Source organism: Musca vetustissima, unplaced genomic scaffold, assembly GCF_032173495.1.
Source record: "Musca vetustissima isolate MV318-11 ecotype Yass unplaced genomic scaffold, APGP_CSIRO_Mvet_v1 utg14208, whole genome shotgun sequence".
Lineage (NCBI taxonomy): Eukaryota > Metazoa > Arthropoda > Insecta > Diptera > Muscidae > Musca > Musca vetustissima.
Window position 1 is genome coordinate 17,572 of NW_026882685.1, and position 16,492 is coordinate 34,063.

At 34.6% G+C, this 16,492-nt stretch overlaps 1 protein-coding gene across 1 annotated transcript; it reads right to left on the reverse strand.

Moving 5' to 3' along the window:
• Positions 1-761: 761 nt before the first annotated feature.
• On the reverse strand, positions 762-16,492 carry LOC133329283 (uncharacterized). The gene is made up of 3 exons (XM_061537772.1): positions 16,083-16,492; positions 12,714-12,953; positions 762-843 (listed from the first exon to the last, which is right to left on the reverse strand). Exons 1-3 carry the CDS (start codon positions 16,490-16,492, stop codon positions 762-764), a joined length of 732 nt encoding a protein of 243 aa, XP_061393756.1.

A 16,492-nucleotide genomic window follows, 5' to 3' on the forward strand; every position in this document is an offset into this window, starting at 1 on the left:
AAATGGGCAGTCTAGCAAAAAGTTTAATACCCCGCACCGAAATAGTGATCAGATCTACCATACAAAAATTACCCAAAGCTAATTCATACAACAAATATCGTCAAGATCTGCAATCCTATTTGAATTATGTCAATCTATACAAAACGAAACGCGGAAAATGTTACGAAAAGTCATTCGATCTGATTGGTAAATATGCTGAGACAATGGAACGTTACGATAAACCAAATGCAACCGAAGAAGCGAGACAAGTACGCGCCTTGCTCAAGGAATGTGGAAGTGAAACTCTTACCCGTGATTTAGATGAATGGATTGATGCCTATGAGAAATCCAATTTTGATGTAGAATCTCAAAAGCTAACCACAGAGGATACTAGAAAGATTATGGCACTACTACAGGAAGTTTGTTAGAGGTGCGATTGTTAAAAGAGGTATTGCGCGTAAAAAATGTGATTGTGATAGTATTAGAAATATAATGAAAATCTGGAAATAGCAATAAATAAAATTATTTTTTAAAATTTGAAACACATTTGTTAAAAGTTTTATTTATGAATTTTGCAGGGTATTTTGACCGATTTTTATATACATCACCTTGAAGAATAAAATAAACATTTCGGTATTAAAATTACATTCGAATTATGTTTAAAAGTGGCATAGATGTATGAATATTTGTTGGGTGGACCTATCAATTATGAGAAACAGAAAAAACTGTAGCTACTTGGGGTAAATCTTCAAATAACCTAAAATCGGAATTGAAGGCATTTTTCACAACATAACCCATTGAGGCATTTGTGTCAGCAGCTTGTTTGTCTTTTGAGAAACCGAAATGCTAAGACTTTCAGAATACCTAAAATTGGAAGGGACCTATTCTTAGAGAACATATAGTCAAAAAGCCTCTACATATGGATATTAAAAAGATATCGGAATATTTAAAATATTGCTGAACTAGGAAAATTTCAATGGAAAATTGCGAAATATTCAATATTACTGGACCTTACATTGAAGGACAAAACCGACAATCAAAAACGATCCCAAAACCAGCATGAAACCAGTAAAGAAAGTAGTAAAGTCGGACGGGGCCGACTATATGATACCCTTCACCACTTTTGGTATATTCAACAGATGAATCCTAACCGACGTCGCATTTTTAAAGGACCAGTAAAATGAAATTGGATCAATAAACATGTCATTCTGCAACCCATACTAAATTTTTCATTTGATCAGATATAGAAGCTATATCTAAATCTGAAACGATTTCAGGAAACTTAACATACATCAATCTAGACCCAAATCGTGCATATCGAAAGATATAAAGGGACTTTGGTGCACCATTTACCTCAAATCGGACAAAAATATATATGGAAGCTATATCTAAATCTGAACCGATTTGCAGGAAACTTACCACACATCATTCTAGACCTTATTCAGCAGGCCATACCAAATTTCTTGCAAATCGGAAGATATATAGGGACTGTGGTACACCGTTTACCTTAAATCGGGCGAAACTATATATGGGAGCTATATATAAATCTGAACCGATTTTCACGAAACTTAGCACACATCATTCTAGACTAAATCAGTTGGCTGTGCCAAATTTCGTGGAAATCGAAAGATATATAGGGACTTTGGTACACCATTTACCTAAAATCGGGCGAAAATATATATGGGAGCTGTATCTAAATCTGAACCGATTTCCACGAAACTTAGCACACATCATTCTAGGCCTCATTTAGTAGGCTATACCAAATTTCGTGCAAATCGGAAGATATATAGGGACATTAGTACACCATTTACCTTAAACCGGGCGAAACTATATATGGGAGCTATATCTAAATCTGGTCCGATTTTCACGAAACTTAACACACATCATTCTAGACCAAATTCAGTACACTATGCAAAAATTCGATCAAATCAAATAATTTTCAGGGACATTGGTGCCCCATTTACCTAAAATCGGGCGAAACTATATATGGGAGATATATCTAAATCTGAACCGATTTTCACAAAACTTAGCACACATCATTCTAGACCGAATTCAGTAGGCTATACCAAATTTCGTGTAAATCGAAAGATATATAGAGACTTTGGTACCCCATTTACATTAAATCGGACAAAACTATATACGGGAGATATATCTAAACCTGAACCGATTTTCTCCAATTTCAATAGGTTTCGTCCTTGGGCCAAATAAGTGACTTGTGCCGAATTTCATCCAAATCGGATCATAAATGCGACCTGTACTTTGTTCACAAAAATACGGACAAACGGACGGACAGACGGACATGCATAAATCGACTCAGAAAGTGATTCTATGCATATTCTTAAAAGTAACCATGGGTCAATCTCGATTTATTTTGCCTCTTACAAACATATGCACAAAGACATAATACCCTGTACCACAGTGTGGTGAAGGGTATAAAAATCACTGGATTGAATTCGGAGGCCTACGAATATTTTGTTTCAATCAATGAAATCGGACAGATTAAGATATTTGAGCCATATCATAATCTGAACAAATTTTAGGCAGTCTTGACTCACGCCATTATAGACACAATTCAGTGCGCAACTCAATATTTCATATCAATCGGACAAACTTTAAGTCTTTGGTGCATAATTTACATGAAATCGAACGAAATATATCTAAATCTGATTCGATTCTCAACAATTTCCTGGGTTCGACACTATGTAACAAAATCATCATCTGGGGGTGGAAAATTCCTTTCGGGATGACCTCCAAATATTCTAAAAAATAAGATCTGAGATCCTCAAAGACAAGAAATAGAAATGCGGATGTTTTTATAGTTATTAATACCCGCCACAATAGTATGGAGGGTATATTAAGTTTTTTTTTTTTTGTTCATCTGTAACTCATAAAATAATCATTTCCGACCATAAAAAAGTATATATTCATGATATATGACAATTTATGCATTTCCGTCAGTCTGTTGTAATCACCCTAGCCTCCAAAAGAATTTCGAAGATGAGCCATAGGCATTCTTATATGGAAATTCAGTTTATACCCTACAAAGAATATAATTCTAAGACGATTTAGACCATTTAGTCATCTTCTACATACTTCTACATTCGGAGGATATCGATCAATATTATCAATATTATTCTTAAATCAATATTATTCTTTATCCTTCAGGTATAGCCCTACATAAATTGCAGTATTTTGAGGATTTCCATTACAAATTGCTCAGATTTGTATTTAGTGTACATTATGGCTTATTGATAGAATTGCCGAGGATAGTTCCTCGTGGGGTGCGAAACGTTAATACTCTATGGTGACATTTTAGGAATTTAATATAAATAAGTTTTCACTTGTTTTATACCCTCCACCATAGTATGTAGGGTATACACCTAAGTCTGTTTTTACACGGTCTTTTTGTACGCGGTTTTGATATAACACGGTTTGAAAATTGAATATTTTTAATTTTTTACACGATTTTATTCCATTTAGCACGATTTGAAATTTTATGTACTTATTTTTTTTTTGTCAAATTTAATTTTTTCGAAGTATGTTCATATCACAAAAAAGTATTTATGAAAGAAAAAAGTCTGAAACCATCGATAGTATCGATAGTTTGCGATCACTAGCTTAAAGATTTAAGTGAATTCCCCTTTATCGCGTACAAAAAAATTTTTACTGGTCAAAGCAAATGTGAATAGCACTAATTTAGGGGAATTCCCTTTTTTACACGGCTTCTTTTGGAACCAATCTACCGTGTAAAAACAGACTTAGGTGTATTAGTTTTGTTTTTCCGTTTGTAACGCATTGAAATAATCATTTCCGACCATATAAAGTATATATATTCTTGATCAGCGTAAAATTCTAAGACTATCTAAAAACGTCCGTCTGTCCATCTGTTGTAATCACTCTAGCGTCTAAACGAGTTGAGAGAGATCGCTAAAATTTTGCACAGATTTTACACAGTCTTCTGTCTGCAGGCAGGTCAAGTTCGAAGATGAGATATATCGGTCCACGTTTAGGCATAGCTCTCATATAAGGGAACCAATAATATAATTTGGTTTTTTGTAGTCGTGTATGGTAACAAACCTCCCTCCCAAAAATTATTAATATTCGCCTCCTTTTAGGGGTAGTCCCCATATAACATCCTTTTTATACCCTCCACCATAGTATGGAGGGTATATTAGTTTTGTTTTTCCGTTTGTAACGCATCGACCATATAAAGTGTATATCTTCTTGATCAGCGTAAAATTCGATGACGATTTAAGCATGTCTTTTGTCTGCTGGCAGGTCAAGTTCGAAGATGGGATATATTGGTCCACGTTTAGGCATAGCTCCCCAATTTTCGGTATTTTGCGGTTCTTGATCTCGTTTTTCAACCGAATTCGCTGAAATTTGGCACTTTGAGTTCTCATTGGGTAGCAAATCTCCCAACCAAAAATTATAAATATAAGATAATTTTTTCGGATAGCACCCATATAAGGGTACCCCCCAATTTTCGGTATTTTGGAGTTCTTGAACGCGTTTTTAAACCGAATTCGCAGAAATTTGGTACATTGGGTTCTTATTTGCCAAATGTCTAAACCAAAAATTATAAACACTTTTACTGATAGCCCCCATATAAGGGAACCCCCAATTTTCGGTATTTTGGGGTTCTTGAGGCGTTTTTCAACCGAATTTGCTGTAATTTGGTACTTTGTAGTCGTATATGGTATCAAATCTCCCTACAAAATCTTATTAGTATTCGCCACATTTTAGGGGTTGTCCCCATATAACCCCATTTTTATACCCTAAACAACTATGTTGTCAGGGTATTATAGCTTTGTGCAGCCCAAAGAGTTTGTAACGCCGCGAAATATTTGTCCTAGACCCACCTTTAAGTATACCGATCGTTATATCTCGACTAGCTGAGTCGATCTAGACATGTGTGTCCGTCCGTCCGTCTGTCCATTATAATTTGTAAACACGATACAGGCCACAGTTATGAACCAATCTTTGCATGTAGGATGGGTTCTGGCCAATGAAGACCCCTATACATAATTTTTGTCCGTTTTTCTGGTCGCTCCAGAGGCCGCAATTATGGCCCATACATCGCGAAATTTTACATGGAGAAGGGGATCGGACCAAAGAATAAGCATGCCTGTTTTGATAAGGATTGGTCAATATTTAGCTGGCCAAATGGACCCTGACTTTTGTGTGAAAAATTACAAAATTTGTGTTCTATTCGCTTTGAAATTTTCCATGAGATCCCAGTTATGCTCAAGGACAACGCCTATAATTTTCGGTGATGATCACATAATAATTTTGGGATGAAGTGGACCGAAAACTTAATTTGTTTGTGTAGTTAGCTAATATGTTCTGTGTGTTGGGGTTATCCCCATATAGCTGTATTCCACTATAGAATGGGGGATATTCTGTAGACCATAGAATGGGGTTATTCTGTAAAACGATTTAGTCGATTTAGCCATATGTTGTTATCATTATTCTATCGGAGGATATCGACATAAAAACTAGAACGTAAGGTTTGAGAATGAACTATATCGACCCGCATTTAGGCCCAGGTCCTATATAAAACATCCTACATATTTCATATTTAGCGTGATGCACGGTATTGGGATTCAAAACGTAATTATTAGCTTTGAACTTGAGCTATATCGGTCCTTAATTAGGCATAACCTCTTATATAATGAAAACACCAAGTATTCGCTATTTCCTACACAATATTGTCAATATTTTTCAATTTTTCACTTGTTTATATTAAAATAGTTAGCTGATTTGTTCCGCGTTTTGGATCGGGTTCTAAAACTTTGTTGTACATTGAAATTTTAAATTTGTATTTCATGTATATCGACAGGATTCAGGAATCTCCTTCATATAATGATAATTCCTGACGAGAAGAATTGAGATACATAACTAAAATGTTTTGTTCCAAATTTATATATATGTCGGTCATTAATTAGGCATAGCCCTAATATAATGATAACCCCAAAAATTCACTATGTAATCAATATTGGTCTCCCTTTAGCCATAGCCTCATATAACTTTGCAATCTAAATTTCAGCAGTGTTAGGATTTTATACTCTACCATGCGTTATTGGTGTCAGTCCACGCTTTGGGGTTTTCAGATTTTAAGAAAAATCCCCATTAAAAATTGCTAAAATTTTTATTTGGTGTACATGATGGTTTACATAAATTCGTTTGTAGAATTATCGGTATACGTTCAATTTTTGGTATTTTACCTATATTTTTATTTCAAGTATCTGTCAGTATACCTATGGTGGAGGGTATCCAAAGTTCGGCCCGCCCGAACTTAACGCTTTTTCACTTGTTCACTTTTACCTATCTGAAGGACAGATATATCCAGATTTTAAGGGGATTTCATCTGCAATAACCGCAAACCAAATCTTGTTGTTGAATGTTAAATGAGTCGTTTTCTTTATCATTAAATCTCATTTTTTAATCATCCTAAAAGTATGTAATAGCTTACAATCAATCCCCACAATAAAATATCATTTAGCTTCTCCAATAAGAATTATTTAATTTAAATAGTTATCGAAGTCTGACATTAACACCTTTAATATTACATAATTTATTACACACAATTTATTTCCATCACAAAAAACAAATGCAAAGACAAATAACAAACCCCCACCTAGAAGTGAAAAAAACTAAAATTCGTCCATATTTTATGGTCAGTTTTTTACCCACACTCACACCCCCCATCCACATTTCAAACGTCCTTGGGGCTGTTAAATGACCAATGATGCCATAAAATGTTTTACTAACTGTCGATTATTGTCGATTGGTATTTCAAAGTTTTTTTTTCTTCTTTTACACCCACGCCACTTGGAGTACAATTGTCCTTTTGCCAAAAATTCAGGAAAAAAACTTTTCTCATACAATTTTTTTTTTTTTTTGTGTGCAAAAATAGGAAAAAAACTTCTCATGCCCTTTGGGTATTAAAAAATATATATCGTCATAAAACCATGGACTGTATGTTGTGGGAAACTTAGATTGTGTTTTTTCGTTGTTGTTGTTGTTGTCTTTGGTAACACATAAAGTTTTCTTTTGATTTTTGTTTAAGCAGATTATGGGATTTAAATGATGTTTTAATACAAAATTGACTTTAAGACCTTTGTTAAAGAAACAAAAGTGACAATTTGATTATTATCAGTGAATGTCATCAAGGCCAAAATTTATTGGCATTATTAGTTTGGATGCAAGATATCAAAATAAATTTGCGTATTTAGGATGTAGGGTAACTAACATAGCTCTATGGAAATATCAAGAAAATATTAACAATAGTGTGATGTATGTGGTAATATGTTTATGTTTACATGTATGTATATGAATCTTGCGAAGAACCCATAGATTTTAAATTATCTACATATATATATAAAATAGAAAAAAATTTGTTTGTTTGTTTGTTTGTTTGTTTGTTTGTTTGTATGTTACCGATAGACGCCAAAACCGCTGAACAGATCTTAATGAGATTTACACTGTATGTGATGGCATGCCCTGAAAGTAACATAGGCTATATAAACTTTTAAAATTCCGCGTGGATGCGGAGTTATAGCATCAATAGTAAACATACCTCAAAATTTCGGAACATGAAATATGCGTATATCTTAAGAACGGTTACAAATAACGCCTTCAAAATTTATCTGTATATCGTAGGTGTGAATACACATTATTCATGAAAATATGAGCGAGATAAGACCGGTGGAAATGCACTCTCCGTTACATTTAAATAATCTATATGTAGGAAATAAAAAATGTTTTCTTTCTAGACTAAAAAATCGTTGAACAGATTTTACTCAGATTTTTACCGGACATCATGCAATCCGAGGGAAAAAATATAGGTTACATAAACTTCCAAAATTTCGCGTGGATGTGGAGTTATCGCATCGAAAGTAATTATACATCTGAACTAATATTCATTTTCTAAGCTTATATCTTAAGAAGGGTTACAGATTCCCACTTCAAAATTTGTCTGAGTAACTTGGTAGCAAATACGCATCATCCCTATAAAAATTGGCGCGGTACAATAGGGGAAAATGTACTCCTCACTGCATTTAATTAATCTAAATGTAGAAAATGAAAACTCTTTTGGTTGTTGACACAAAAACCGCTAATTAGATTTTACTGAAATTTTCGCAGTAAGTCATGTCAACCCATGTAAGTAAGATATGCAAGATAAACTTCGAAAATTCCGCGATGACGAGGAATTATAGCATCAACAGTAATCATACCTCTGAACTAATATTCATTTTCGATGCATATATTAGAATATCTTAAATAAATCGTCTCATACAAATTTGTATGATACTCAGATAAGTACATACTAATCTTAAGTGAACAGGAATTAACAAAAGTGGTCCAAATCATCTCTCCATTATCAACATATTGGAATAAAATTTGCGTAAAATGAAAAATTTTTGACATTCTAATTTTAACATTTTGTCAATTTGTGAAAAAAATTAAATTTGAATTTTTAATTTTAAAAGTTCAACCACCATTAAAGAAAAAGACTATTAATTCAATATGGGAGATATCCAAAAGAGAAATGCTGATTTTGGAATAAAAGTTATAATAGTCCGAAATATGTGGTGGCTTATCATTATAGCTGATATATTTCGAGGATGTATAGAGGAAATGACTAACTCAAATGCCACAAATCCTATCTTCGGACTTGATCATGGTTTCTTAAGAATAACAATACTATATCTAGGTTCGGTAAAAATATTATGAAAGTCAAACTTAACAAGGATCGTCAGGTATATAAGCGATATTAATCGGAGTGAGAAAGGGATCCCTTCCCATTGAAGTAAGTAGTGTGCATTTTAATTATAAATCGTTTTATCATCTGGAAAAAGTCAGAGACGGGGATAGGATAAATTCAGATATTAATTAAAAAATACAATTTTGGAGGTGATTGATTGTGTAAAATTGATAAAAAGTATTTACATTATAATTTTTGAATTTTTGTTACTTTGCCAAAAAAATTAGTTTTAAGAAAACAAAAATTACCACCAGTACAGAAAACTGCGAATTATTTAATAACTACTATACAACTACTACAACATGGATATTTCACACCTTTTTGTAGTGTTAATACGATCATATAAAAATACCAGTGTTTACCTAATTTTAAAACTAAATTTAGTAAATATTGCAGCTGTATATGCTTGCTAATTGATTCTATTTAAATTTTAATCTGATAACTTCAGCAGGGGCAGCGAAGCGCCTCGGGTTCCGCTAGTAAAGTATACAAAACATTAGCTTGAAACGAAGGGAAAGGTTAATCAGCACCAACATACAAGAAATTCTGTGTCCTTTTCCATTGTTCACTGTTCGAATGTTTGCAATTGCTGGTAGTGACTGTTCGGCAATGCTTACCAATGCATAGTCACCTTATTCTATTAGTGGTTATGAGTGATCAACTGTAGCTTGTCCTAGGAAATGGGGCTGCCATCTATCATTGTTTAGAAGCAGTGGTCGATATACGTAATTATTTTAGTGTTTCCATTTTCCTCTGAGTGGCGCTATTTCATGCCATTCCCATTTACATTATACACAATTATTACCCGAAATTGTACACAGATAATATGCACGACTGTTATAACGAAAATCGGCAAATATTTGGCGGGTCAAATGTACCCAGCCTTTTGTATGACAAATTTCAAAATTTGTATATTATGGCGTATATATTTTCTCCTGAAGTACATAGATCCAAGATGTTGCATTGTATATCCGAGAGAAGTGGTTGACATTAAAATTGATATCAAATATAGTATTATATCTACTCGGACGTGGGAGCTTTACTTAAATATAGGTGTATTCGAAGATTTTTTGTGTAGAATAACAAAATTTGAATATTTGGATGAGATAATGAGATATGCATTTATACTGGTCAGTCAGTCTGTCCATATATTATTGTAGACAATGTACAGGTCGCACTTTTGATCCGAATTAGATGAAATTTGGTACAGCACATTTATACGATCCAAGGGCAAACTCTATTGTAATCACTGGAAATTGATTCGGATTCAGGTATTGCTTCCATACAAATTTTTATGCGATTCCAGCATACTACATCAAAATCCCAATGCTTGTCCGATTGCGAAATACCGAATTGAACATACAATATGATTTTATTTTAAACTATTAAGATTAAATTCATGCAAAATGTCCACTTTATAAATATCGTGTGTACGATTGAGATTAAATTTTAAAAAGCGCTTGTTTCATAGAAATATTATTTTTAGACCCTATGTTTCATAGGACTCTCGAAAAGAGTAACCGATTTCATCCAAACTTTGCACATTGTAATATGAAGATATCGGTCCACCCCTTTTGGTACATCTCCCAAAAATGGTCAAAATTTGCTGAAAATTAATTTGAAAATATCATGCGATTTTAAAAAAAAAATTGGACAATATATTTATTATCTTTACCAAACCTAGATCAAGTCAGAAGATAGGACCCATTGGTCCACTCCTTCGGGTACCCACACCCCACCACAAATATTCAAAATTTTTATACCCTTCACCACACTGTGGTACAGGGTATTATGTCTTTGCATATGTTTGTAACAGGCAAAAGGAAACGAGATAGGCACATGGTTCCTTTTGAGAATATGCATAGAATCACTTTCGATATATGCATGTCCGTCCGTCCGTCTGTAGATGTTAAATTGTAAACAAAGTACATCTCGCATTTATGATCCGATTTGGGTGAAATTTGGCACAAGTCACTTGTTTGGTCCAAGGACGAATCCTATTGAAATTGGAAAAATGGGTTCAGATTTAGATATAGCTCCAATATATAGTTTCGTCCGATTTAAGGTAAATGATGTGTGCCAAGTTTCGAGAAAATCGGTTCAGATTTAGATATAGCTCCCATATATATTTTCGTCCGATTTAAGGTAAATGGGGCACCGAAGTCCCTATATATCATTCGATTTGCACGAAATTTGGCATAGGGTACTGAATTAGGTCCAAAATGATGTATGCCAAGTTTCGGGAAAATCGGTTCAGATTTAGATATAGCTCCCATATATAGTTTCGTCCGATTTAAGGTAAATGGGACACCAAAGTCCCTATATATCATTCGATATGCACGAAATGCGACATAGAGTACTGAATTAGGTCCAGAATGATGTGTGTCGAGTTTCGAGAAAATCGGTTCAGATTTAGATATAGCTCCCATATATAGTTTCGTCCGATTTAAGGTAAATGGGACACCAAAGTCCCTATATATCATTCGATATGCACGAAATGCGACATAGAGTACTGAATTAGGTCCAGAATGATGTGTGTCGAGTTTCGAGAAAATCGGTTCAAATTTAGATATAGCTCCCATATATAATTTCGTCCGATTTAAGGTAAATGGGACACCAAAGTCTCTATATATCATTCGATATGCACGAAATGTGACATAGAGTACTGAATTAGGTCCAGAATGATGTGTGTCGAGTTTCGAGAAAATCGGTTTAAATTTAGATATAGCTCCCATATATAATTTCGTCCGATTTAAGGTAAATCTTGCACCAAAGTCCCTATATATCATTCGATTTCCACTAAATTTGGCATAAGGTACTGAATTAGGCCAAGAATGGCGTGTCCCAAATTTCGGGTCAGATTTGTATATAGCTCCCATATATATTTTCGTCCGATCTAAGGTAATTGGGTCTGCAAAGTCCCTATATATCTTTCGATTTGCACGAAATTTGATGTGTGCTAGGTTTCGCGAAAATCGGTTCAGATTTAGATACAGCTTCAATATATATTTTCCTCCGATTTAATGTAAATTGTGCACTAAAGAGCCAAAGATTGGCCGACTCGCACACAATTTTGTACAATGTACTGAAGGTACTATAATGTTTCGTGTGTCAAGTTTTCTTAAAATTGGTTCCAAATAATGTAATGTAAACCAAATAATGAATGGGTGCTGATTGATATTACATTTTAAACAGTGAAGCTTACCAAATAGCGTGCGTGAAGTTAAAATCTGGGGAATAGATTGCAGAATAGCATGTGTAAGGATTGATGTTAGTCGGTTTACTTATAGCTAAAGATCGCATTTTTAAGTTCGTTCAGTTTTATGTCAATGTTCTTTCGTAAAGACGACATCTGTAAAGATACATATGTAGAATATCCCCAAAGTGGTTAAGGGTATCATATAGTCGGCACAGTCCGACTTTCCTTACTGGTTAATACTATATATGGGTGTAAAATGTGACTAGTCCACTCCTTCTCTTACCTCCCCCTCAAAGCGTCAAAATTTTGATAACATGTAGATCTCATATGGATCGAATGAAATATCCAGTTTCATATAAACTTTGCATATACACCATACATATATCATGCTTGAAGATGGGACCCGTTTGTTTACACCTTTCGGAACCTTCCCCACGAAGTGTCAACATTTTCAAAATTTGTTGACAATAATATTTTCCTTTTTGTTTTGCAATTTTTCCATTAAATCCTAAGATATGGTCTATAGGGCAACCTCTTCTGGTAACTCTTTAAAGACGTTAAACTCTTTGATAAAAACATATAACACATATAAAACAAACCTTGTTTTATTCCTTATAAATCCGCAAATCATAAGATGAGGGTATATATCTGTCGGCAACACCGACTGTCACTAGTGTACTTTCAATTGCACCAGAGACATATTAAAGAAACATTTATAAAATTATTTAAATTTTTTTATTCGATAATTTTTCAAAACCTTCACACGTCGGATCATCCAAATGGAAATGATCAATAGAACTGACACGTACCGTCACACCATCGATACCAAAAATCTTGACACCAGATATCTGAGGCAAAACATTTGGTGTACGCAGGGCATAGTCGAAAAGAAATACACCATCCTTGGCCATGCGAAAATGCGACTCAGTGAAGGCCACCGCTATTTTAAACGGCGTTGAAAAATCCTCAAATGGAAAGTGACCGTCCTTTTCTTCGCTGCCAAAACTGAAAGAAAAAAAATAAATAAAATATTTAAATATATTTTAAACCCAACGACTTGAAATATTCAATATATTTTATGTCGATGTCTGTCTGTTGAAATCATGATAGTGCTCGTAAATATTTAAGATAGAGCTTTGAAATTTTACACATGCATTGCTAATAATCCCAGGATATTCTGGTGTTGTAAATGGTATATATCGGCCCACGTTTTGGGCATATAATGGTAATATAATGGGCATATTTTTCAACCGAATTTCCTATAATTTATGGAATTCGGTTGGGGTTCTGATTGAATAGCAAATCGTTTTATTAAAAATTTTAATTATAGATCCACTTTTTCGTGTATCCCATATATAACGATGCCCCCCCTCCATATTAATATTTCGCTATATTTTCGGTATTCTGAAGATTTTAAAAACATTTTACCGCCGGAGTGGCTGTAATTTAGCATTTCGGGTTCTTGAAGGATGGCCCAGTCTTCGACCAGAACCACATAAGAACCCGACCCATTTTCGGTATTTTAAGGATTCAGTGAAATGTGCATATTTGACAATCCGCCTTTATGAAGGGTAAAGGGTCCAAGAACATTGACATAGACCTCGCATAGAGGTACCGTCCCATTTTCTGGAATTCCTAGGCTTAAGCTGCATTTCCCTCCGAAGGGGCTGTAATTTGACATTTGCAGTTCTTGGAGGATTAAAATCATCTTTGTAGAAAATGTTCTATAAAGGTCCAAGTTTTGACATAGGCCCTACATAGAGATCCCGTCCCATTTTAGGTATTATTAAGGTCATAGCAGCATTTTCCCATCAAAGTGGCTGTAATTTGCATTAGGGGATTTAAATAAAATATTCTCTATAGGTCCATATTTGGACATAGCCCCCGAAAAATACAAACATATTTTCTATATAGGTTTTCGGTATTTTTTAAATTTTAGTCGAATATAGCCATTGAAGTGACTTAAATTGCAATTCCTAATTCTTGTAGAGAGAAAAATATCTTTGTAAACGATTTTTATTGTAAGTTTATGTTTTCACATAGCCCCAATATAAAGATGGACCCGCCATGTTTTCGATATTATAGTTATACCCTTCACCACACTGTGGTACAGGGTATTATGTCTTTGTGCATATGTTTGTAACAGGCAAAAGGAAACGAGATAGACACATGGTTCCTTTTGAGAATATGCATAGAATCACTTTCTGAGTCGATTTACGCATGTCCGTCTGTCCGTCCGTCCGTCCGTCCGTCTGTCCGTCTGTCCGTCTGTCCGTCCATGTATTTTTGTGAACAAAGTACAGGTCGCATTTATGATCCGATTTGGATGAAACTTGGCATAGGTCACTTATTTGGCCCAAGGACGAACCCTATTGAAATTGGGAAAAATCGGTTCAGATTTAGATATAGCTCCCATATATATTTTCGTCCGATTTAATGTAAACGGTCCCTATATATCTTTCGATTTGCACGAAATTTAGTACAGCCTAATCATTTAGGTCTAGAATGATGCCTGCCAAATTTCGTGAAAATCGGTTCAGATTTAGATATAGCTCCCATATATAGTTTCGTCCGATTTCATGTAAATGGTGCCCCAAAGTCCCTATATATGCTTCGATTTGCACAAAATATGGCATAACGTACTGAATTAAGTCTAGAGTGATGTCTGCCAAGTTTCAAGAAAATCGGTCCAGATTTAGATATAGCTCCCATATATAGTTTCGTCCGATTTCATGTAAATGGTGCCCCAAAGTCCCTATATATGCTTCGATTTGCACAAAATATGGCATAACGTACTGAATTAAGCCTAGAGTGATGTCTGCCAAGTTTCAAGAAAATCGGTCCAGATTTAGATATAGCTCCCATATATAGTTTCGTCCGATTTCATGTAAATGGTGCCCCAAAGTCCCTATATATCTTTCGATTTGCACGAAATTTGGCATAACGTACTGAATTGAGCCTAGAATGATGCCTGCCAAGTTTCGTGAAAATCGGTCCAGATTTAGATATAGCTCCCATATATAGTTTCGTCCGATTTCATGTAAATGGTGCACCTAAGTCCCTATATATCTTTCGATTTGCACGAAATTTGGCAAAACGTACTGAATTAAGCCTAGAGTGATGTCTGCCAAGTTTCAAGAAAATCGGTCCAGATTTAGATATAGCTCCCATATATAGTTTCGTCCGATTTCATGTAAATGGTGCCCCAAAGTCCCTATATATCCTTCGATTTGCACGAAATTTGGCATAACGTACTGAATTGAGCCTAGAGTGATGTCTGCCTTATAGATTGATTTAAAGTAATTTACGCACCAAGGAACCAATAGGAACAAAACGTTCTAAAATTAGTATAAGTGTGTAAGTAGTATAAGTGTGAGAAGTGTGTTTGAAATCGCTTAATATTTGGATAAAGCTTCCATATATATTTTCGCCCGATTTCAAGTAAATTGGGCATCAAACTCCTCATGTTAGTCAGATTGACATCAAATTTTGCACAACGTACAAAACTGAGCATAGAACTACGTAGTTGCATTTTCTAAAAGTACAGGCATAGCCAAACGGATGACCTATTTATATTTGTTTGAAGTCGATTTACATACTTTATGGACAGATCTAGGTAGATTCACATTTAGATAAATATAACATATTATATTTCATCCAATTTCATGTTAATAGTCCTGTTTAATATACCCATAGTGGTGAAGGGTATCATATAGTCGGCCCCGTCCGACTTTACTACTTTCCTTACTGGTTTTAGTTTTAATTTGCTATCACCGAAGGGCCTATAATCTGGCAGTCCAGACTCCTTATGAATAAAAAACATCCGCCCAGAATATTTTCAATACAGGTCCCAATTTTTTAATAGACCTTATTCAATGGTCCCGCTTTTTTTGGTATGTTCAAGTTCCTAGCCCAGTTTTCAACCCAAGCGTTCTATAATTTTCTCAGAGCATCAATAACTACTAATCGAATCGATAACTTCTTAACGGAACTTTTCAATAAAAGTCTATACTTCTACCAGTACATAGTCCCCATACAAAGATCAGTGTCATTTTTTTATGTTCAAGGGCTAGCCCAATTTTCAGAACCGAGTGCCGACGGAACAAAAATACGTTTTAACCTATTTTTACTTACACCATTTTCTCCGGCGGATCCTTTTTACTCTGTGTCTGTAATTTCGAATTGCGTATTACCTTCTTCTTATCAAAACGCATGCTAATATGAACCTCTTGCCGTTTAATATTCTCGGCATTACGAAAATGCATAATGAATCGACCCTTGATATCACCCCTCAACTTTACCATTATAACCATAACATGACCAGGACGAAAAGCCAACGGTATATCATGACTAAAATGTACACGATCTTCGGACAATTGTATTGGTGGCCAGGGACGTGGAAAATATTTACGATGATCGAGTTGATAGATTTGTGATAAATGTCCGGAAATTTTCAACGTATTCAATGACTCAATTGGGACGCGATAGAGTACAAACATGAAGGGGTTTCGATTAATGCTAATATGGATTTTTTCTCCATCCAT

Coding starts and splice junctions, on each gene's coding strand:
- LOC133329283 (XM_061537772.1), bottom strand. CDS start 16,492: ATGGATGGAGAAAAAATCCATATTAGCATTAATCGAAACCCCTTCATG. Junction 12,954..16,082: donor GATCCGCCGGAGAAAATGGT/GTAAGTAAAAAT, acceptor TTTTTCTTTCAG/TTTTGGCAGCGAAGAAAAGG. Junction 844..12,713: donor TTCCATTTGGATGATCCGAC/GTGTGAAGGTTT, acceptor TTCCAATTTTAG/GTATTCTGAAAGTCTTAGCA.